General features: G+C 54.4%; 4 protein-coding genes across 4 annotated transcripts; 2 read left to right on the forward strand and 2 right to left on the reverse strand.

Moving 5' to 3' along the window:
• Positions 1-2,907: 2,907 nt before the first annotated feature.
• TRIREDRAFT_123633 (homoserine o-acetyltransferase) lies at positions 2,908-4,921 on the reverse strand. Its single transcript, XM_006968603.1, has 3 exons — positions 4,721-4,921; positions 4,106-4,496; positions 2,908-4,024 (listed from the first exon to the last, which is right to left on the reverse strand). The coding sequence occupies exons 1-3, from the start codon at positions 4,764-4,766 to the stop codon at positions 2,986-2,988; spliced, it is 1,476 nt and encodes a 491-aa protein (XP_006968665.1). The 5' UTR covers positions 4,767-4,921; the 3' UTR covers positions 2,908-2,985.
• Positions 4,922-5,673: 752 nt separating this feature from the next.
• On the forward strand, positions 5,674-13,257 carry TRIREDRAFT_23181 (uncharacterized protein; the record flags this gene model as incomplete). Its single annotated transcript, XM_006968506.1, has 5 exons — positions 5,674-5,872; positions 5,968-6,072; positions 6,179-10,527; positions 10,597-10,682; positions 10,755-13,257. 5 exons carry the CDS (start codon positions 5,674-5,676, stop codon positions 13,255-13,257), a joined length of 7,242 nt encoding a protein of 2,413 aa, XP_006968568.1.
• A 4,415-nt stretch (positions 13,258-17,672) lies between these two features.
• Positions 17,673-18,931, forward strand: TRIREDRAFT_27948 (seven transmembrane receptor, rhodopsin type; the record flags this gene model as incomplete). The annotated part of the gene is made up of 3 exons (XM_006968509.1): positions 17,673-17,830; positions 17,895-18,321; positions 18,410-18,931. Coding segments are annotated over 3 exons (1,107 nt in total), but the record flags the coding sequence as incomplete, so codon positions are not given.
• Positions 18,932-20,952: 2,021 nt separating this feature from the next.
• TRIREDRAFT_123636 (uncharacterized protein) lies at positions 20,953-22,887 on the reverse strand (the record flags this gene model as incomplete). The annotated part of the gene is made up of 4 exons (XM_006968604.1): positions 20,953-21,910; positions 22,007-22,147; positions 22,433-22,656; positions 22,758-22,887. 4 exons carry the CDS (start codon positions 22,885-22,887, stop codon positions 21,329-21,331), a joined length of 1,077 nt encoding a protein of 358 aa, XP_006968666.1. The 3' UTR covers positions 20,953-21,328.
• Between the last annotated feature and the right edge of the window lie 964 nt (positions 22,888-23,851).

Consider the following 23,851-nt stretch of genomic DNA (forward strand, 5'->3'; position numbering starts at 1 on the left):
CTGTCCCTTCGGCTCTGCGCCCATCAGACGCCGGCTCGCCACTAGCCTCCAACCTGTTGCATCACCCGCGTTTGATGTCGAATCGAAGGCTGAGGAGCCCGTTTTTTTATTTCCCTTTTATTCTTCATCTTCCATCCTTTTTTCCCTCGCCTTATCTTTCGGTCGTCTTTCGTCTCCCGCTTTTTATTCCCGGTCTAGTACCTTCATGCAGGAATCACAAAAGTATGTACACCAACACACCATTTTCATCGTGGATTGACTCGCGCACGCCAAGCGCAGTCATTGTGGAGCGGCAACGTGCGAGATTAAATGCTGCGAGAATTGCCGTCGCAGGCCCAGTCAGCCATTCGTGCTCCCCCCATACACCGCCAGAACTCGCCAGAAAACAAAATGTCACAGATTGAGCAGATGGGCGACTCGCGTCAAAGAAAGGCCGATGTCGCGAGATCAGCTTCTCGTACGGAAAGCCGAACGCGGACGGGAATCGATATCGCTGCCAGCGACTCCGTGTCCAGATCACTTGCTGATACTGTACTCGTAACGACCTGCAGGCATCCTGCATGTGCTTTGTTCTGAATGGAGCTGTGCCTCAAAGAGCAAAGAGCTTCCACCGTCGAATCAGCAGCAGTCGGGTTGCATCGACAAAGAGCTCGAGCTGCTGCCCAATGCCCGGATGCAACCCTGAAAGAAACTTGCTTGCTGCCTGCCCTGTCCTGGCCAGGACCGAGAGGGTTCATGCACCTCTCTCTCTCTCTCCATCAGACAGCAAGGATCGTCCCCCTTGCTAGCCACGCCCTACGCCCGCTTGTCGTTTCGTCCGTCCGACGCTTCGCCAGCTCCTCACCACCAAGCCCCGGAGCGACGAGTCGGGACACAGCTGAGAGACAGCTCGTGTTGGTCGTTGGTTACACCCCACGTGGGAGCTGCTGTGGCTTGTGAACTTGGCCGTCTCGCCAGGCTGCGTGCATGCCGCCAGCCTCGAAGCGAGATGCTGCGTGGGGAGTGCAATCGCGAATGAAGTCGACAGTTCGGAGTCTCGAGCCTCAGCGGCGCATACAGTAGGGCAATAGCCAGCTGGACGGGCGGCGGGCAGCTCAAGTTTCAGGGTTCTGCAGCGCATCGTATTATCGTATTGTATCATACGTGAATACTACTACGATGGTGCATCCCTTTTACAGCATCTGATCTGGGCTGCTGGGGTCCCGTCGTGTGCTGGCCGCATACATAGGCAGGCCGTCAGCACTGTGTTGATCAGCCCGGAAGAGGCTCTGCTGTGCCATTCGTATCGACCACCTGCATCTGCATCAAGCGCTTCCAGCTCTGGTCGGGTTCTTTTTGCACTGCTTCCAGCTGTCCGGTTCGTTGGCAACAGAGCGGCGGCAGCGGGATGCTCGATGACATACCTCCCCTGCTTGCTCAGCAAGGTGCCGGTGGGTATGCCGTCGATCGTCGAAGAGCTTTGACTCTGCGCAATCGTCCCAATGAACCTGATGCCGCTCCCACTTACCTGGGTTCCGCTTCCTCTCCTTGAGACGCTTTTGGCAGTCAGAGACCAGCGTCCACTGCCAACAGTGATGCTCATCAATGCCGATGCGTAGAACCATACTATAATGCAAAGGCATCCCGATCGTTTCAAGCGGCTCTCTCACTTCAGATCGGGGCTCCTCAATCCCCGAGCATGAAGTTTCCAAACTGATACCTGACACCGCGGCAATTTGATAGTATCAGCTGGCATCCTTCTGCACAGCTGATGCTCGTAGATTCCTCTGCACTTGTTTTTAAGCTGCCGGCAGGATCTGAACCTTGAGAAAAGCCCGTCTGCTAGTGTCTCTGCATCATCATGCCGCCGTTCAATGCGGTCTTTAGGACAGAGCAGAAACAGACCTCAAATAAGATACTGCGTCATAAATCATCTGCGTCTAATCATATACAGGGTTTTTAGGTATTGTGAATTATGATCTTTCAACTAGTCAATGGTTAACAATCAACAACTCAGAAGATCAAGCGGTCGGGCCAGGCCATTGTCTAAACACCTCAGTCCATCCTCTTTAACAGCGTCTTTGCAAGCCGATGTCGAAATTCATCAAGGTTGTCAAACATTTCCTCTTATTGAGAGCTTTGTGAGCTCGCCGCTTTGCTAGGTAAGCCCCCATGGACTGACGAAAGGCATGCAAACGCCATATTGATTCTATATCTACTTAATTGATGGGTGCTTACCCTATCTCTAGTTCTCATGATCCTGGTCGAAATTTCAGGCTTCGCGTTTATGAGAGGAGTTTTGATGTTGCTTCTTATGGGTCCCTTGGTTAGGATATCGAATCTATTGCAAAGTAATGCCTGAAGAAGTTCTAAATTAGAAGTAGTAGTTACATATCGCATTCATGTTTCTGAATGCAGTTCACTTCTTCACTGTCAAGATACCTCATGCTCACAGCTCCCACCAACCAGCAGTGTACCACTACAATGTACGACCCAAATGCGCTTCTGTCAGCTTCATAGAGTTTGGCACAGGTATGTCTCGATACAGCTAAAGAAGAATTCCATTGCATTCACATCTACATATACACCTACAGGCGACCTGTTGCGAGCTTTTGGCTCAACCCGGAACTCTCCTCAAATCCGCCCCCACGCCACACTACCCAACCCACGATATCCACTGCCTGCTCATTTCTATATTTGGACTAGCGTCCCAGACTCGCGAAGCCATCACGACCAGATATCAAGCTCGCCTGCTCGTCTTCCCCTTCGTTCGATTGCCCATAGAGCTCACGGCATAGTGTGGTATGTGGGCAACTAAGCATTCACACATATTATGGCTTGAGCCATACACTTCATATCACTTGTGACAAGATGGATAGAAAGCCAGCATGCCACGAAAGCAAATTGGTACCGCCTAGTATTGCTCGTCAAGATTTTTTTACCCACGGCGTCATATGAGCCCATATACGACCGCCTATATACACGACAGCGGAATGAATACCACCGTTACCATGCAGTAATGTCTTCCACCTCGGCTTCACCAAACGTGCTCGACTTGGTCAGCTGTCCCACACCGACCTCCTCAGGAGCGTTACCCTCGACGGACATGATGTCGGGCAGAATCTCCTTCAGAAACTCCAGCACGTAGCGGTTAACCTGCTCAAACTGCAGCAAGAAGGCGTCGTGGCCCTCGGAGCTGTCGATCCGCTCCAGCCGCGCGTTCTTGACGTGCTTCGCAATCTCCTCCTGTTCAGCAAACGTGAACAGCCCGTCGCTCTCGATGCCAAGGACAAGCATGGGCTGCTCAATGAGCGCAAGAGCCTCGGGGATCGACGCCGCGCGGTCCCTGGACACATCGTGCGTGTCGAGCTTCCGCGTCATGGCAATGTAGCAGTTGCTGTCGAACCGCTTGACAAACTTTTTGCCCTGATAGCGCAGATACGACTGTGCAGAAAAGTACGTCGACGTGGGAATCTTTTCGCCTCCCGTCAGACTCTCCTCTTGGTCATTTCCAGGGCCATGGAACTGCGGATCAGCGTTATCGGCTGACCGCGAGCCCGGGCTGCTGGTTCCGGAGCCGGCCTGGCTGTTTTTGCGCGAGACCGATGTCCGCTTGACGTTGTGGCCGTCGTTGTGGATGTGAAAGTGCGCTTCCGAAGGCGTGCTTGGACGCGGACGCTCTCGAATCGTCTGCACCTTGGAAGGGTCGGGAATGTTGCGCCCAAACCGGGACTCGAACGAGTTCCGGCTGCGGTAGGTGAGTAGGGCAGACATGCGAGCCGCGCCGAGGCCAGTCACGGGCGGATCGTCAAAGGAGTAGTAGCCGTCGTCATACTTTGGGTCGGCGTAGATGCTCTGGCGTTGAGCCTCGCCCCAGCTGATGCCCCATGCGCTGTGCCGGCTGGACGTGGCAATTGGCACGACGCAACGCACGTAGTCCTTGCCAAAGTATGCCCACTCCAACACGAACATGCCTCCGAGCGAACCACCGATCACAGCAGCCACTTGCTTCACGCCCAAGTCATCTAGAATGAGCTTGTGCAGGCTGGGTCCAGGTCAGCCCATCTGTGCCGTGATGACTGGCGGCGGGGGGGAAGAGGGGAGCAGATATAGGGGGGCGTCTTACTTCACGTCGTCTCTGATCGTCGTGAGAGGAAACTCGGGCCCATAGCGACCGTTCTTTGGATCGCCATCCTTGGCCGTGACGGGACTTGCGGTTCCGTAGGGGCTTCCCAGGCTGTTCATGCACACAATGAAGAATCTCGACGTGTCAAAAGCCCTGCCTGGGCCACCGAGCAAGGGACCCCACCAGTCGCTCACATCAGCGCTGCCGGTCAGGGCATGGCAGATGACCATGGCATTGTCGCCAGTTGGCGAGAGTTTGCCTCGTGTGGTGTAGGCGACAGGAACATTGTGTAGCGTGACTCCGGATTCGAGAGTGAATTCCGGCACAATGGCTATTTGCTGATCGGGGATGAGAGCCGCAAAGGGGTTCTCGGGTTGCGATTGGATTCTTTCTTGCAGGTATTCAGCCACCACTCTTGTCAAAGTTGTGATATAGAAGTGGGAATGGAGGAGAATGCTATGGCAACAGCCTAAGCCAGTTGGGGGCCGGGATGCGTTGAGGGGAGAAGTTGGGAATAAGAGACAATGGAGCCCCTTGATTAGGCCAATTGAGGAGAGAATGTCGCTTGAATAAGGAAGACAACTATGGAGTGCAAGAGAGCATCACAGTACTGACCGTATTTGTATATGGCTTTGCCATTGGCGCCTGTTGTCTCGCTCATCTTGAGAGTTGCGAGTTGCCAATTGTTTGCTGAGAGTCTGGCCTCCGAGAACGGAGTTGCAGCGCAAGCAGTGAGGATGGAATCCCCGGCAGCTGAAACAACGGCAAGGACAATGCGACAATGCAACGACAAGGCTGAAATCGAACCACCCTATGGTTGCACAACAGCAAATGGTGAGTGAAAAGTGAATCAGAGCAGAATTAGCTCAGTGCAAAGTGAATCAAAGGTCATGTGTGGAGGTTGAGAATGTCGCCATTCTGCCCCCCCGGTTCGTTCAAAGACGCTTGATCACTGCCTTATCTCTACCTATCGCGGCGCGTTAGTCAGCGACTTGGTGACTTGACGCACCAATCACGTGAGCCAGCGCAAGCACCGAGCTTCGGGTACCTCGTGCTCCCTACAGCGCGCGCCTGCAGGCCGTGTACCTCCTGTGCGCCGAGTCGCCGGGCGCAAGGCTGGCCTGGTCCGTGCACAACTGCTTTCGCATCGTCACGACCTTCACGCGGAGCCTCTCCAGACTTTGGTTTTGATTCGACGCTGCAGCTTTTCCAGCGTCAATCTCCAGCCTCGACACGCCGGTCCCGTACGGCGCTGCTCTCACCCACAGAAGCTCGCCTTGGCTCGACTCGTCTTTATCGAATTGATCTTTATCTATTTCCGTAGGCCTTTTGGCCTTCTTCTTGTTTACCCTTTGTTTGCTTGTTGAGCCTTCCACTCTTTTTTTGCCTCCCGCATTTCTGTCGCAGCCAGCTACGGCCCAGCTCCCAGCGCTCGCAACTTCGCCCAGGTCACCGCGTGATCGCCTCGCCTCTCTTCAAAGGATTCCACGCAGAAGCACGCAGATGATCTGATTAAGCTGCCGCTAATGGTATAGCACGCGCCATCCCTCGCAGCATCTTCGAGCGTCATGCCCGCGAAGCGAAAGCGACTTGATCGATCTTCAGGCGAAGGAGGCAGACCATCGCCGCATAATCCGGGCGACGCAGCTCTTGCGCTCCACGAACGAGACGACAGCATGAACCAAATGAACCAGGGTCAGGGTCAGGGCCAAGGCAGAGGCCGAGGCCGGGGAGGCCATCGGGGGGTCGATCGGAGGAACTCGTCGCGTGTCCAGAACGGTCGTGGTGGTCCTCAAACCCATCAGCAGAACCAAAACCAACCCCAGTTCCAGAACCAAGGCCCGAGCCATGCCCAAGCCCAGGCTCAGGGCCAGAGCCAGCCTCCCGCTTCGCGAAGGCCCAGCTCCTCCTCCCAGCCGACACCGCAGCCCTCTCCAGCACCTCGAGGAGCGCCCAACCCACCTCCAGTAACCAAACCACCGCCGCCTGCCTTCTCGCGGCCTCCGCCAGCTTCACCTCCACCAACTAATGTTTCTCCCGCCGAATCTACATCAGAAACCGCCCCTCCCACAGGATCGAAGTATCACTATGATAATCTCACAGAGGAAAAGATCCGGTCATGGGCTGAACGAGGGCGTGAAGAGATTGTTCGGCATGGCGTGCAGTCGCGAGAAGACGTCGACATCACGGAACTGTCCAGCTTGTTCCAGGAGTTTATTTATGCGGTTGTTGAGAACAGGCTGGATGCCACAGATGCTGGAACGTGTGTCAAGGAGATTTTGGGGGACGAAACGACAGAGGTTACTAAGGATTTCTATGTCGCTCCTCACACGCTACTCCTCGACTCGCTGGCTATTGTCATGGACAACCAGCCCGATTTATACCGCCCGGCTCTTCGCAACTTCCTCATTGCCACCGAAGTCTCTCCCGCGCTGATGCGACAAGTGCTTGATGCGCCTATACTTCAGCAGCTTGGCCTCATCAGAGATACCTTTGCTAGACTTGGTGTCAGGCAGGCGACAAACCTGTTGTACCGTCAAGCAAACTACAACCTTTTACGAGAGGAGACGGAGGGATACTCAAAGCTCGTCACCGAAATCTTCACAACGAGCAGCATACCGTCACCGTCGCCGGATCTTGCAGAACAGACGTTTGAGAGGGTCAAGGCTCTGATTGGAACATTCGACCTGGACGTCGGGCGAGTCCTCGACGTCACTCTCGATGTTGCTGCTGCCGTTCTCATAAAGCAGTTCAAGTTCTTCGTCAAGTTCCTGCGAATCAGCTCTTGGTGGCCGCGCTCGCATCTTATCCTCAGCTCCTCGGCCCATGCCGTCGGCGGCTTGCCAACCTGGGCTCAGCCGGATTATCCACATTGGAACACGACCGCAGAAGACGAGGAGATCAATGCACAGCACAGACTTGCTCGAGACGTTGCCTTCTGGGCTCGAGCACGGGAGGTGCATCTGGCAGCGTTCTTTGAACTCGGGGGCAGGGAGGTATCTAATCTGACGGCCTATCGACCGAAGCTCGCCAACGGCAGCAACTCGAGCGAATTACCTTCTGATCTTGATCAACAATGGATCGAAATTACCAAAACCCTTCCGCCACCCGGCAACAAGGTTGCTGCGCAGCTTCTGGGCTTCAAGCTCCTCTTCTACTACAGCGATCTGCGGGACCCGACCGATGTTCTCCCCGCCAATCTGCTCTACTTGGCGGCTCTCCTCATCAAAGTCGGCTTCATCTCCCTCGCCGACCTCTACCCTCACCTTTCACCCCCGGATGAAGCGATGGAGCGCGTTCGCGAGGAGCAGATGAAGGTCCTAGAGAAGGAAGAGAGAGCGTCCCGGGGAGGCCCTATGAATGCGCTACTCATGGCCGGCGTTCTTCCCCAAGGCGACGACGATAACCCTGTGTCTTCCAACGTCCCCCGACGAGAACTACCGAAAAAGGTGGAACCCGAGCAGAAGCCAGCCACCACAGAAGCGGCCGAGGACAAGAAGCCTCTCCCGGAGCCCATGGAGCAGAAAGTGAGGCTCCTCGACCAGCTTCTCACCATTGGCGCCATCCCAGAGTCGTTGTTTATCCTTGGGAAGTTCCCGTGGATTCCAGAGACGTTCCCAGACATTCTATCCCGAATTCACCGCATATTACATGTCTCGATGGAGAAGGTATTCAGCGAAAGCCGCCCAAGGCCTGTTGGTAGCGCCGAATGTCCAGCCAAGGAGATATTTTCTGCAGACCAAACGGGTGTCGCCAAAGGCAGTGTCCGGCTCGTCAGGCCGCCCGTCAAGAAGATATGGCGGTGGCCCTATCCTGACAAGTTTGACACGAACGAAAGCCAGAATTATCGATTCTACTGGGACGAATGGGCCGATAACATCCCCGTCTGTCAAACCGTGGACGATATCTTTACCCTCTGCAACACCTTCCTCAACATCTCCGGTGTCAATATCGGCAAAGACGAAACTCTGCTTTCCAAGCTGGCCAGTATTGGAGCAAAAAGCTTGACCGAGGATACATCCGAGTCGAACTATGCTCGCTGGCATGACCTTCTACGCAGGCTCCTCGTGCCGGCGCTTAGCCACACCAAGGCCAATGTGGCAGTGGTCAACGCAGTGTGGGAATTACTCCGTCGATATCCGCTGACAACACGATACTCGATATACGCGGAGTGGTTTGAGGGACAGATCTCTCGGCTGCCGGCCATGCGATCGGCATTTGCTCGTGCAACTGCAGAAACGCGAGGAACGATGAAGCGGTTGTCTCTCACCAACATCAGCGAGATGGCCAAGCAGCTGGCCAAGACCAGTTATTCTTCTCCTGGTATCGTGTTCCGAGTTGCTTTCGAGCAGCTCGAGTCGTACCCGAACCTGATCGAAGGCTTTGTCGAATGCGCCAAATACTTCACCGACCTCTCCTATGACGTCCTGGTCTGGTCTCTGATGAATTCCCTGGGCAAATCCCGAAGCCGCACACAGGCCGAGCATGCCCTCACGACAAGCAAGTGGCTTCAGGCCCTCTCGAGGTTCTCTGGCAAAATCTTCAAACGCTACTCGGCCATCAATCCTATTCCCGTTCTCCAATACGTTAATGACCAACTCCAGCGCGGCAATTCAACCGATCTGATCATTCTGAAAGAGTTCGTCAATTCCATGGGCGGCATCGTCGACTCTGTCGACTTCAACGACGCCCAGATCCTATCAATGGCTGGCGGAGAACGACTGCGTCGTCAAACGCTGATCCGTGGCCAGGATAAACGCTTTGACAGTGTTAGGAGCTCAAAGCGACTCATCCAGGCCCTCACGGACTCGAAGCTTGCCGCCCGGCTGCTTCTCAACCTCGCGCAGTATCGCCAGTCAGCTATATACAAGGTCCCCGAAGACGAAGCTCACGTCAAGTACTTGTCGGCCCTGGTCGATGATTCCCATCAGATACTGGTGTTGTATCTCGACTTCATCTGGAGCAATCTGGAACCTTCGGCATTCGACGCTTTGGTCCCCTCCATCAACGAGCTGATTAGTTCCTACGGATTGGACACAAGCATCGCTTTCCTGATTGGACGCGCCAGCCTGTCTCACCGACTGTATCCTTGGGGTCAGAAGGAGGCAGAAACTGCAAAAGAGAACACTCAATCTACGCAACAGGAGGCTACTGACAAGGAGGGAGATGTATCTATGAGCGATGAGCCCAAGGATAAATCGGGTGTGGCTGCTTCTACAAACGATGAGCAGGTGGGAACTGATAATCCTTCAACTGGCCCGCGTGCCGCAGCTGATACGAAACACAAGCAGAAATCGGACGATGCGACGTTGACGCTCGCGCCTCTGCAACCCATTGTCGAGGTGCTCAAACAGACCGTGCGGCCCGAGGTCTGGCAAAAGATCAACCCTGAACTCTATGCTGTCTTTTGGGCCCTGCAGCTCGGCGATGTTTTCTGCCCCGAGGAAATGTACAAGGAAGAAAAAGACCGTCTCGAGAGCGAAGGTCAAGCCATCCTCAGGGATCGATCGGACATGTCTCGCAGAGGCCAAGAGCGAAAGAATGAAAAGAGACAGGAACTCTTGAAACAGCAGCTCAGCCTCTCGATGGAGCTCAAGGAACACCGCCAGCGAAAAGCGAAATGGATGGAGTGCTTGGCCGAGCAGGTCCAATCGCTTTGTCCCGACCCCAAGATCAAGCCCGATAGCCTGTCAGACATTCTTCTGGAGCAGTGCTTCCTCCCTAGGGCCCTTTTATCGCCAGCAGACGCCGAGTATACCTACAAGTTCATCATAATGCTGCATGAATCGAGAGCGCCCAATTTCAAGCTCATGTCCCTCTACGATCGACTCTTCAACGCCAACCGGCTGCGGTCTCTCGTCTTCACCAGCTCCGTCAGGGAGGCCGAGTACCTCGGCCGATTCCTCAAGCTGATCCTCCGAGACCTGTCCAGATGGCACAAGAATGAGCCGACTGAAAAGGGCAGGCCAAGCAAAGACCAGCCACGTCTGGGCGCATACGACAAGGAAGGAAAGGGACCTAGTGACCGGCCATATCTCGGATTCGCTGTCAGTCTCAAGGAGGACGGAGCACCGGATACTTTGATGGAGCACGCTCAGTTCAAAGATCTCCTGTTCCGCTGGCATAAGAACTTGAATACAGCGCTCAAGAGTTGCTTGGCTGGGACGGAGTGGATGCACATCAGGAACGCCCTTACCGTTCTCAAGGCCGTCCTGGATTACTTCCCTGCCATTGATTTCATGGCCACCCAGTTCACCGCACAGCTTCAGAAGATTACCAAGCAAGAAGCTGCATCCAAGACAGCAGCCGAGAATGAGGAGGGCCACAGAGTGGACTTGTCTGTGGCCGCCCAGGGAGCCATGTCGGAGTTGCAGAAGCGAAAGTCGAAATGGGTTATGGTCCAGGCTTTCCGACCCAATGCAGTGAGTCCTCACCTTTTGCATTCACAGCATGTGCAAGGCGCCGTGACTAAAACTATCGAATCAAACAAGGGCGGCGCTCCTCAATCCGATGCTGATAAATCGGCTGCGTCGAATTTGCGTGCTACGGCTTCTGATTTCCAGCCACAGACAACGAGGTACTTTTACTCACATGTCCCCCAGGCTTTGCCTCCTACTAACAGCCAACGCTACAGATCACCTGCAAACAGACCCCCTACGGCTGAGAAAGAAGATGGAGAAGTTCCAGATGGAAAAGCCCAGCCAACCTCTGCCATGTCAAAGGACACCTTACCTGTTAAGCCGTCCGGTCCTAAACGAGACGTCTCCATGTCTCGAGATGATGGGCCTCCACGCTCATCTACTCCCATGGGCGGTCAAGGTTCAGGTCCTCATGGTTCAAGAAACGACACTCGCCCCCACACTCTCCCCGACAGGCCCGCACACAACCTTCCCACGCGACCCGATGTTCCTATACCGAGCCACTTTACCCCAGAACGTTATCCGCAGAGTCGAGGACATGACCGTCGCGATGCGAGAGACGGCAGGGATAGTCACAGAGTGCGTGACAGCCGAGATCCACGAGAGTCTTGGGAAAGTCGTGACCCTAGAGAGGGCAAAGACCACCGTGACACGAGGGATCCTCGCGAAACCCGAGCTATGGAGGTGGACAGACCTGATCGCTCTCGCGAATACCTGGACCGCCGTGGAAACGACATGGCGCCCCGCGACGCTGGCCCGACAGACCTGCCGCCTCGCCCGAGACAACAGGAAAGAGAGTGGATGCCAAGAGACTCCTGGACAAACAGACCCCAGGACCGATTGGGCGACATGCCCTCTCAGACACCTTCGGCTCCTCCCGGCCCTGCTGATGCACCCGAGCCAGCCATGAACCCCCAGAGGGCGGCATTGTTCGCCCAGGATGACGGGGACCGACCGCGACGAGGCCCGGAGCCAGATCGAGGACCCCGCAGCCGACGACCCGGGCCGCAGGATTCGATGGAATCGATCAACCCGGAGCGCGCTGCATTGATTGACGAACGCGATGATGCTGCGCATGGGCGGTTGAGAGAAGACGTTCGAGAGAGAGGAGGACCTAGGGCGCAGTCTCCTCGGCGCAGCGGCGGACGATATGGGCACGAGCATGGACCCCCGTCTGGACCCTACGAGGATCGGCACGGGCACCCCTTCCCGCAAGATGTCATGCGGCCTACCGGACGAACTGCCCGCGAACGTTCACCACCCGGTGGAGAGAGCTATCGCGGCAGCAAGGGCATGGAGCGCGACGGGGAGAGAGCCCATATGGACAAGATGCGGGATGCCTCTTCTTCTTCAGGCTTCCACAGATCAGCGCTCGGACAGGAGGTAGAGCACAGGCCTCCTTATCAAGATCAAAACTACGGACGGCTCAATCCGGTGCCAGCCGCTACTAGTACTCCGGATATTCCTCTCGGTCCCCGTGGGCGAGGCCGGGGTACAGCAAGGAACAATCCACCAGGGCCGCTTCCCGCGATGCCAAGTCGGCCCGACAGTCGATATGGAGTTTCCGAGGCGTCTCGACCACCCTCGCAAGAAAGGCACCCCCCTTCAGGTCCTGCATCCGGCCGTGGCCGTCGTGGCTATGAGCCCGGCGGTAACAGCACTGGGCCGTCGGCAGCTCCCTCTGGAGCTCCAGGCGGACCACATCCCGATAGGATGAGGAACTTTGGCGGCGGCGGCGGCGGCGGCGGCGCACAGGAGAATACACCTGGTGGCCAAGGCCAAGGCAGCAGCACAGCGGCATCGTCTGGAGTGCACCCCGATCGACTTGCGCAAATGGGCGGCCCCGGATCCAACGCTCCGCCACCGCCTCCCCCACCTCCAGGACCTCCGCCGTATGGGCATGGCAACGGACCCGTGCGTCACTCCATGTCTTCCTCTGGCAATGACAGGCCGGGACCTAGGTCGTCCGCCGGCGCTCTCCCGTTGGAGCCTGCTGTGCCTACTGGCCCTGCTTCCTCTGGCGACAGGTCGTCAAGATCTGGTGGCGGGAGAAGACAGCTGGCAGGCATCAATAACATGCTTCAGCAGGCTCAGGCGGCCATGCCGAATGAAGGACGCCCAAGCGGCCCCCGTGTCAACCCTCCCCGACAGATGCTCGGCCACTCGGACGCTCAAGTTTTGGCGGGAGGAGACATGACGCCATCCGTGCCTGACCGCTCAGATGCACAGTGGCATGAATCATCAGCCCGGAGCGGTCCCCCGAATGGGGATGACGGGCCAGGGCGTGGAGAGCACGACCGGAGCCGACGAGATCGCGGCGATGGCCGAAACGACCGATCCAAGCGGTCATCGCGCCGAAGCAGCCGCGAACGAGAGAGAGACGGCAAGGAGCACAGCGAGCACCGTGATCGACGATCCATGGCTGGTGGTGTAGAGGGCGCGACCCGAGAGGATAGGGATGCTCGCAGGTCGGCCCGAGATGGCGGATCGAGAGACGCACCAGCAGCGCCGAGCAGCGGCCGCGAGTCGCGGCACAGGGGCGAGGGCGGAATGGGAGCCAGGGGCGGGGACGAGCGCAGCGGCAACAGGAGCAACCGAGGGACGACGAGGGACGGAGCACAGCGTACGGAGGAGCAGCGGAGGGAGCATAGAGATGACCGAGGACGCAAGAGGAGAGGCGAAGAAGCCGACGGAGCCTTGTCAAGCGATCGTGAGAAGCGAGCACGACGGTGATCCGGAGACTGCGGGAACGGAAGCGACGAACCTGCACATGGCATCGTTTGCCGAACAAAGACTAGGTAGTCTGGATAGCCAGGGGAGGAGGTCAAACATTTGTTGTTGATACGACCGGCCTTTGGATCCAAGATTGTTGTTGTTGTTGTTGTCTTTGGAGAGGATGGGAGCTTATTCGCCCTTTTCACCCACGCTGCGATCGATTTTCAGAAATTGTCAGATACGGAGCTACATGTTCTTCTCTTAACGCTTGTCTTATTACAATCTATTCTTTGTCCTTTTTTACGACAGCTGGTACGGCCGAATGGAATCGATTCAGCAATCATGATGCAGATGGCATCTTATCATCTTTTCCGCCTACTACGTGCCTACGTACCTACCTAGGTACCTACCTACCTTTTACCTACGCCTGCCTTTCCGGTCCTTATAATACCGTGAGAAGGTCAGCTTCGAGCCTCGAACCAAGATTCCTTGTATCAAATAAGTGTATCAATATTGCCGTTCCGGCGCAACAGATAAGTGCAGAAAGATGAACGCAAAGAAAAGGGGAGGGGGATGAAGCGAAAGAGGAATTATACCGACAGTCGATGCGATCATTTGCGCCATGGTTTTTACGACTTTTTACTACCTTGTCTCTGGTTTGATGAATTATGACGCCCGCCATGTACGATAATGTAAAATCTGAAGGAAGAAAACAAATCGGGACAGAGGAAAGAAGAAATGGAAGCTAGAATAGATGGAATCTTTGTACGGGTATATCAAGTCCTACCAAGGTAGTGAGGGGGGTTGGGGACAAGTGCTGGATGGCATTTGTCCTACCCTTAACAATGAAACCCTTTATAAATCAGCATATGTTGAAATTTGACTACATAAGTACAGGGAGAAGAGCAACTTGAATGTATAGAGTAAAGGTTGTATAAGCAGGCCATACCGTACCTTGTGGTGGTTCTTAGTAAGTGCTATTTCTGGCTACCTTACATGTACCTTAATACTGCATGGACAAGTGTCCGTCAGTGAGGAGGAGGCTGTACATACATGTGGCGACCAACATGATAAGATGGATTAGGATGGCGTCAGAAGTCTATTTTTTTTTCAAAGCAGCTGTGCTCCAAAGTTCAGTATAGACATTCCTATTCAAGACTCATCATTTATTACCTTCTTTGCGAATGATTGATGGATCAGTAGTATAACAAATCGCAGACAAACATGTCATCATCGTACTTTTGACTTGGAGCCATATGATAGGGCGGCAAGCAGCGGACAAAATAAACCAACCTATAACCATACTCGTACATGTAGTTGGAGGGAGGGGAGTGTGCATGTGAAAGAAGAGGGCTGTGTCAGATCAGATGTGGCTTGCTTGGAACGCAAAAAAAAAAAGGCATCTTGGCGCATGATGCAAGATTGCCGATTTTCCGGGCGGGAAGAATTGGGAGGAAGGGCGGGGGGTTGGATGATGACATTTCTCTGGATGTTTTTTTCCTTTGAAAGGGGTGTCGGGTGTGGGCGCGTATTTGTCTCTGGTGTTGAGGGTTTATACTATACTATGGAAAGGAAGTTTGGCGAGGGTGTTTAAAAAACCAGAAGAGGTTGTTGATTAGCTGAGCAAATGTGCAAGGTAGACTATGTCGTATAATGATAAATTAGCATTACATAGTTAGGCTTTTCAGAATATTTATTCCGACTATGTCTGTGGTTTGGCTGGATGCTCCGAGATGGAGGAGATTGGATTTTTGATTGAGTGATCAATGCGGGCAACCCGGGTTTCGGGGTCGGGCGTTATTCGCGAACCTTGTGGGAAGGGGGGGGTCCTGGCCAAGAGGTGCACTCTCTTATTTGTCTTTTCTGCGGAGAGAGAAAGAAATCATTTGCCCTGCCTTGAAGTGATTTGTTTGCTCCAGCTTGGGTCGGAAGCATTTCCGTTTGGCATCATGAGTCAATGGGCTTCTTTTGTTGGCTTGCTTTGTGATGATGCTGCCAGAGTCCAATACCTCCAGCTAGAGCATGCAGACAGAGGGGCGTGTGCGTAAGAGAATTTAGAGTACGTGTACCGAAAAGTACATGTAAAGAAGAAGAAAAATCCACAGTGACGTGACGCCGTTTGCGCATCGTTATTCAAGGGAAGCCCCTGAAAGGGAGTTTCGGCTGGTGACCAAGGTGCTATTTAGGGGCAGTGGCATAAGGTAAGGTACATGTAGCTTGTAGGTAAGGTACTTTGGGGCTCGAATTGCAGGTCCTGCTGTGGATGGGGGATCTGCAGAGGAGCGGGATGGAGCTGGGTTCAAGTTTGAAAGGCGGTGATCGCTATGAAAGGCAGTATGTAGTATGGACAAGAAAAGTTCGAGAGTACTATTTGTATCGTGAGTTGCTGGATCAAGATGAATGAGATGAATGAGTGAGTGAGTAAATGCATGTACATACATGTCGAAATGAGGCGCATTTTCATGACGCGCGTTCCTGGGCTGGGCTTGGCTTGGCATGCCTTGTATTTAAATAATAAACGGGTGCGGGTTACGTGATAGTAAGGTACATGTATGTATGGATTGATGTCTGTCTATTCCGCTGCTCGTCCGCACTCCGATCTCCGGGTCCGAAGTGCTAAAGACGTGCAGGACTGGGCTTGGTCCGATTCAAGTTAGCAAAGAAAGGGAGATGCATTCACTAGTCGAGCGGGAGGGAGGCCGCCTTTTGACGAGGGTATCTTCATCTTGTTGTCTTTAGCATCCAATGCGCCTTGTGTGGATATGCAGATACGGTATGTAGTCAGACATGGTCGATAGGCGAGCAACGCTCAAACACCTTGGGGTGGCCAACACCCGCAGTGTTACAGCCCATCTTCGTGGCCTTGCTATGACTAGGTAGTAGCAGCACCTAAAGAAAGTTCGTCACGGCAACTATGAAACGAGGCGTTGATTGGGAGAGAGAGGGAGAGAGAGAGCGGGAGAAGAAGGACAGACACTCAGCCTCCCACCCCCCTGCCACACAATCGCCAATCACGAGCCGCTGGGCGACGCGGCGATGGAGACGCAGCCCGTCCATGTGAAACGGCCTGGCCTTTTTTTTCTTCTTCTGCGGTTTTGCTACAGATACTACACTTGGGCGCAGCATGACAGACGAATGCTTGACGCGGCCCAAGTTACGAGCTTCATCTGTGAGAGGATGTCTTGTTTACGAGTACGTGTATCTTAGGACAGTACATGCAATCATTAATACGTGCATGTCTGAAAAGGGCAGCAAGATGCGGGAGGACTCCATCCAGGTGCAAGTCGAGTCTAGGTAAGGTACCTACCTTGATCCACGAGGGCGTCACATGAATGTCCAACGGTCCCCCATGCCCTGAGTTACAGGCACCACCCGCTACAGCCACCCGCTACAGCCACCCGCCAAGCGGCCTTTCAGCGGCTATCCAAAGCCCCCGACACTCCGACTTTTAGCGCTCTCCTACCTCCTACTGGAACGAGGCAGCCTACTTAGTAGGTAGGTACCTAGAAAATGACAGCCCGGGCAGCCTTTGCATAGGTACATGTCCTTTTTACTCTGCTCACCCCCCCCCTCCCCTGCCTGGTCGGGGTCCCTTTCTCTACCTCTCTCTCACCTCGTTCTTCTTTTTCTGCACCTCTCTTCTTTTGTCTCTCCTCTTCCCGGATCCCTGTCCGCACTTTGTTCTGCTTCTTATTTCTCTAGTCCAGTCGATCGCTCTCGCTGCCCGTCTTTTTACCCACTCGCGACATTCCTTTCCATTCCTTTTTCTCCTCTTGTTTTCGATTTTCGCTCTTCACCCTTTGCCTTTCCATTCGCTCCATCTTCTCTCCATTCTCTGCTTCGCCGCTGCCAGAGGGTCACGACGAGACACCTTCTGTGCCGCTTCTCCTATACGAGGCACGACGGGCTGGCTTCGTTTCCAATACGAACACATTCCCGACCCAGGCTGGATCCGACCAAATCGACCCAGAATTCGAAGCCCCGGGGTTTCCGCGACCGAGAGAAGGGAGGAGTGTGTCGAGACGCACAGGGAGGAGGAGAAGAGCTTTTGCGGGCGACTGTCGACGGATCCTCAGCTGCGCGCCCCTTGTCCCACGACGGCCGACGACACAGCCCTTTGTTCGCATGATCCAGGAGGAGTCGGTCGCACGCTGTTGAACGCATCGCCGGGCGAAACCATCCACCGAGACGACGAGTTGATTCTGCGCGCACGTCGCTGGCCACAGAGCTGGCTATTGCCCCCCTCGGAGGGCTCCCATACGAACCACGACTGACCGGCCTCGACGCCAAACCGCCATCATGAACCTCACGTGCAACTCGACGTTGGAGGAGATGAGGAGTATGTCTCTCTTGCGCCGCCATGCGTCTTCCGTCGTCCCCCTTTTCTCCGCGACGACAGCCCGGATTCGTTGCACAAGACTAACGCTCCCGCAGTCTCTCCGGGATCCGAGATCAAGATCGCCGGGCCTCTCAACTTCCACGACCTCGCCCGCGTCATCGCCGCCGGGTCCACGCTCATCGCCGTCGTGCTGAGTCTCTATCTCATCTTCATGCACGCCACGCATTACACACAGCCCAAGGAGCAGCGACAGTGAGCATGCCGGAACAATTTGTCTTTGACGCATCAATAGCACACATCCGGCTAACCTCGGCAGCATCATCCGCATCCTCTTCATGGTCCCCGTCTACGCCATCTCCTCGTACATGCAGCTGGAGTGGTACTGGCGCGCCACCTACTTCTCCGTCATCTCCGACTGCTACGAGGCCTTTGCCATTGCCTCCTTCTTCGGCCTCATCTGCCACTACTGCGCGCCCGACCTGCATACGCAAAAGGAGTTCTTCCGAGGCCTTCGCCCGATCCAGGGCTGGGTCATGCCCATCAACTGGTTCGCCAAGTGCTGCGGCGGCGATCGCGGCCCCTGGCGCACGCCCAAGAGCGGCCTGACCTGGTTCAACATCATCTGGATCGGCGTGTACCAGTACTGCTTCATCCGCGTTGCCATGACCGTGACGGCCGTCCTGACCGAGCACTATGGGCGCTACTGCGAGAGCTCCAACTCTCCCGTCTTTGCTCACATCTGGGTAAGTAACCAGCACTCTGGCCCCTTCGTACATGATGGCACAAAGAGCTATCTGTCTCTAGCATCTCGGAAGCGTCTAACATGACTAGGTCCTCGTCATCAACGCCCTGTCCGTCACCATCGCCATGTACTGCCTCATCCAGTTCTACATTCAGCTTGCCAAGCCCCTTTCCGAGCACAAGCTGTTCCTCAAGATTCTCGCCATCAAGCTCGTCGTCTTCCTGTCCTTTTGGCAGGCCTCGGCCATTTCCGTCGGCACATCGACGCTCAAGATTGTCAAGCCTGGCGAGGTCCTTGCCTATCCGGATCTCAAGGTGGGCATCCCAGCCCTGCTGCTGTGCGTCGAAATGGCCATCTTTTCCTGCCTGCACATCTGGGCCTTCCCCTATCAAGTCTACCGCCGCGGCGCCGCCTCGTCCTTTTACCCGAGCCCCGATGCGTCCAAGGGCACCATTGGACTGGAGAAGCCTGTTCTGCCCAACCGCGGCGGCTTCCTCGGCCTGCGGGCGCTGTGGGATGCCATGAACCTGTGGGACCTGGTCAAGGCCTTTGTGCGAGGCATGCGCTGGCTCTTCTGCGGCATCAAGAGGCGCAAGGAGGACGTCAGCTACAAGCTGGGCACCGCCAACGACGAGGCGCTGAGCCTGAGTAACCTCCACGAGCCCAAGCCCGGCCAGGACGCATACAATCCCGCTTTCGAGGACCCCACGGCCACCGCGTACCACGGCGTCGGCGGAGGCGGCGTCATGTCCCCGATCGGCGACGAGAGGGTCGGCCTGATCTACAACGCGCAGCCCAACCCCGACTCGAGCATGGGCGCGTCACCGCCGTCAGCGTACGGCCAGCAGCACCTACAACACGCGCAAGCATATTCATACGATCCGCCCCCATATGGCGGCGCTGCGCACGCGCAGTCACCCTACCACTCATACGATCAGTCGCCCCCACAGCGACCATTGCGGCCGTCGGAGCAATACAACCAAGGAGATTGGAGACAAGGTTGAAGAAATTAGACGAAAGATGATCTTTTTTCCGTCTAAAGAAGAAACACTTAGAGAAAAGGAGGATGAAGTCTCGTTCCATTACTACAATCACGACGGCTGTCTTGTTTACGATACCAACGGTAGGGAGGGCGCACAGGTGGCTGAAGGTTCTTTTTTTTTTTTTGCTTCTTTTTCTTGTCATCTTGCGCATCTTGTTTTGCATCTGCGCTTACGCATTTGTTTTTTTTCGAAACCCCACCCCATCTGAAAGGAGAAGAAGAGGGTGATATCCCGATATCATGGGCATTTTTTTTCCCCACTGCTTTGCGCATTTTCCTTCTTTGACTTAAAAATTGATCATTTTGTTGTTCGGCTCGAGGGGGGAGGGGGTCATGGGTCAGCGAGCGGGCACGCCTGTACATAGACTGGGTAAATCAGACATAGAGGAAGAATGAAAGAAGAGAGAGAGAGAGAGAGAGAGACAAAGAAGATATTTTGAATGGCAAGGATGGACAAATATGTGATGGTATGTATGGCTTGATGAGCAAATACCATTGTTTTGGTTGTGTTTGCCGTCTTAATCTTTTCGTGTCTTTGTTCTGAAGCTTGGTAGTCGTTGAATAAGGAAGCTGTTGCTGTGGCTGTCTGTTCTTCTTGTTCCTGTTCCTGTTCGAGTTTCTGTATGTACCGTTTCTCGTCAGTGGCGTCCCACAACCCCTACCCAAGCCACTCCCACCAGGACCCACACCAACGTGTTGACCTTATGCAAGCATGTGGTCTGCACTATAAATAGCACACACTACTATCCGAAAAGAGACCTACACTCACAAAAAAAAAAAAAAAGCGCTCCTAAATATGGCAAAAGGTGTATAGTGGGAGTTAGAGAGCGAATCTTACAACGAAGCACAAAAGGCAGAGTGCCAGAGTGGTTAATGGGTATGACTAGAAATCATATGGTTTCGGCCTCGCAGGTTCGAATCCTGTCTCTGTCGAGGGTCACTTTCTTTTTTTTGTTTTTTCTTCTCCCTTTTCTTTTTTTGTTTCTTTTTCTTTCTTCTCTTTTTTCCTTTTTTCTTCTTCTTTGTATTCTCATCTACTTTCCATCTCACTCATTAGCATTTTTTGATAAGGTTTTGATGCCGTTTTTCTTGAATGGATGAAAATGCGAAATGGAAATGCTAATAAGCTGCAACGAGATGGCCCATTGCGTTTGATAGTGTGTTGCGGCCAGCTGAATTCTTTCGACTTCATCAATACCAAGTCGCTATTAATCCAGGCACTTATAATAGCATCAGCATCAGTTCACAGGCCGTGTCCCATCCTCATCCATGTCAGCAATTCAAAACCAATATATATTCTTGCAGCATCCGCTCAGCTTTCCGCCTCGCTGGACTGCCGCTATCGTGTGCGCTGTATGTCTGCTCATGCCCATTGTTCCAATATGTACACCTATCCAGCCAATCGTGCCTTTGAGCTCTTCCTGCTCAAGCCCCATTATCGCAAAAACCCGTTATGCCAAACGTCGGCTGCTGTCCCCTCGAATCCAAAACGACTCAGACGCGATTATTACGACTCCGTAGAGGCACCAAAAGATGTCGTGCGTGCGTCGGTGCCAGTACTATGTCGAGTGCAAGTGCCCCCAGGGGTCCGTCGTCGTTCGTAATCTCGCCTCGTTTTGCCGAGCTTCTCATCTCGACCGCAGAGACGACACGTCCGGTTGACCACCCCCTTTTTCTTGCCTTATCCCCTCCAAAAATACAAAGGGAAAAAAAAAATTTGCCAACGCCATCCTGGTATCTCGAAAAGCGACAAGACCCCAAATCTTTTGTTTTTGTCATGTGTATTCGAACCCGAGCGGCGAAGTTCCATATACGCGGTCATGACACTCGGATCGTTCTAGAAAAGAGAGAGAAAAAAAAGGCGCAATAGGGAACCATCCAAGGCAAAAGAGAAAAGTGACGAGAAAGAAAAAAAAGCCACCTATGCACAAATGATTTGAAAGAAACAGGCATGTCGATGACTGCCTTAGGGCTCTTCGGGATCCGGGTTGACGGCCCGTAGCACCTTGGGCGGCTGGATGCGTCGAGAATAGTCGTGGTCGTCGCGCAGCGTGTTCAGACTTTCGTGGCTACCGCGGATGTAGAGGCCTTGCTTGAATGGGTCCATTCGAGGATCGATCTGGATCGTGCTGTTTCTGTTGGCAACCGAAACGGGCGAGGCTGGCGAGCCGCTGTTGCCCGTCAAGTCTCCGGGAATCACGCCCACCATGCCGGATGAGCTGCCTCGCACGCTCGGGTCGTTCTGGTACTCGTCCTTGCCCTGTCTCCTTCGTCGGAGGAACAAGAACAAAAGAGCACCGGCGAGGGCCAGCACGCCGAGGACCACGCCAACTGCGATTCCGGCGATCGCCCCTGTGCCCAGCCCCGACTTCTTGGACCCGCCGCCAGCGCTGCCGCCGCTTTCATCCTTGCTTGGATCGGCTGTCTGTGAAGGAGTGCTGCCGGTACTGCGGCTTCCACTGCCGCCGCTGCCATCGGTAGGCGTGGTCGTCGGAGTCGATGATGGCGGCGGCGTGCTGGTGGAAAACGTCGTTGAGTCGCTTGTTGACTGTGGACACACGTTAGCCCTGCTCTCTCACCGCGCACCAAGTTTGCATGCAAAGTTCCGCGGCGCAAACCACGGTCAAGTCAAGTCAAGCCATACAGAGGATGAGCTACTTGTAGAAGTAGTCGACGTCTCTGATGTGGAAGAAGAAGTGGAGGAGGAAGAAGAGGAAGAAGACCAGGCGGAGGTGGAGGTAGCCATGGAGGTGGAGGACGTCGATGCGGAGGTTGAAGCTGTGCTCTGCACCACAGTCTTAGTCACACTAACGGTCATGATCACGATACTCGGTGGATGCCAGGGATGTCTGTCTTCATCCCACCGGTTTTTCAGGGACAACAAGGCTGGGGTGTTTGGACAAAGAAGAGGCAGTACACAAGGGTGGCCAGGCAGTCAAGAGATCTTGTTCCTCCAGGTCGCAGTTGGGCTCTCGCACCATGGGTTCAGGGATGGGATCAATTTGCAACAGAAAACGGGCTCAAAAATGCAAGAGTCGGGAGCATCGCAAGAAGATCATCATAGACGTACCTCAGTAGGCGTTGATGTGGAAGCCGGTGCCGTCTTGGTGCCGGACGGGGCGACTTCGTTGAGGGCGAGATAGCCATACAAGCCACGGCCGCCGCAGTACTCGTCAGGCCAGGCAGGGCAAGGCACGTTGCACTCCTTGATGCTGACTGTCGAGGCCTTATCAGGATAGTAGTTGGAGCACCAGCACGAGTTCTGCTGCGTGATGGCAAAGGCGTAGTTCTTGTCTACACACCAATGCGTGCACAGCCCATTCGTTTGGTATATGCTGACATCTGCGAAGGGGTTAGAAAGGCCGTTTCTTGAGTTCCGCTGCTGCCAAACTTACTCAGTGGCGTTTCGGCCGTGTTGAAACTAGAACAAACGTCGACCGTTATGGCAGAGATTAGAGTTGAGAATGCCAATAATAGGAAAATAGCGTAGCCCTGTTGCAGGGCAGCGGTCCTAAAGACGAGCATGGTTGATGCTGGGGAAGAAATAAGAGAGTCTGGAATGGTGTCCTCCTAAGCGCGACTTTTCCAGCGGTCGTGAAAGTCTGAGATGGTCGCTCCCTCAGGTCGGTCGGTGACGTGACTTTTGTTTCTCCCCGGAGGGTTCCCTTCACTTTGTTCGTCGGTCAAATGGGCCCTCGGGAACAAGCCATAACCGTCCCTTTGATCGCGTGTTGAACAGCTCGCAGCACACGGGCTGGGCGAGAGGAATTGCGCGACGCAGTTCTTGTGACGCACGAACGAGCCGGCGTGTCAAGACCGTTCAGGGTCGAAGTTGTCGAATAACGGAAAAAGAAAAAGAGACAAATCCAAGTCGTGCTCGGCGCGGCAGTGAAGTAGCCAAGTCTCGGTGGATGGTGTCTTGGCCGAGGTTGGGTGAAAGCCGACAAAGGCTTTGACGGGAGTCAGAGACACCACGGTGCTGCTGAACCAGAAACCGACTGCTGGAATGCTTCGATGACAACCGCGACGGTAACTTCAACACCGAGTAATTCGAATCTTCTCTCGATCTTTCTGGGGCGGGCGATGTTGTAGATTGGAACGTGCAAGCGAGACCAAAGCAGGGCCGAAGCGAGCGTCGCAAGCAGCTGAACGATGCAACGCAGGGAACAAGAACAAACGGCGCGCAGTGCCGAATAGGCAGCTTGTCTCAGGAGCACAAAAGCTCAAGTTGGAAGCCCAAAAAACAGGAACAACAAACCGAGGACTAGACCAAGAAAACCAGAACAGGATAAAGGAAAAACAAGGAATTAGAACCAAAAAAAAAGAAGAGGAAAAAGGAGGATGGGACGGTCGGCCAGGAACAGCGCAGCCGGGGAGCGGAGACGATGAGAAAATGTCTTGGACTAGACTAAAAGGCTGCCGAAGATGCCTTTTTGTTCAAGGTCCGGGGCTGTTGAGAAGCCCAGATTGCCCAACCGCCTTCGGAGAT

Source organism: Trichoderma reesei (genome assembly GCF_000167675.1).
Source record: "Trichoderma reesei QM6a unplaced genomic scaffold TRIREscaffold_24, whole genome shotgun sequence".
In the NCBI taxonomy this organism is placed as follows: Eukaryota; Fungi; Ascomycota; class Sordariomycetes; order Hypocreales; family Hypocreaceae; genus Trichoderma; species Trichoderma reesei.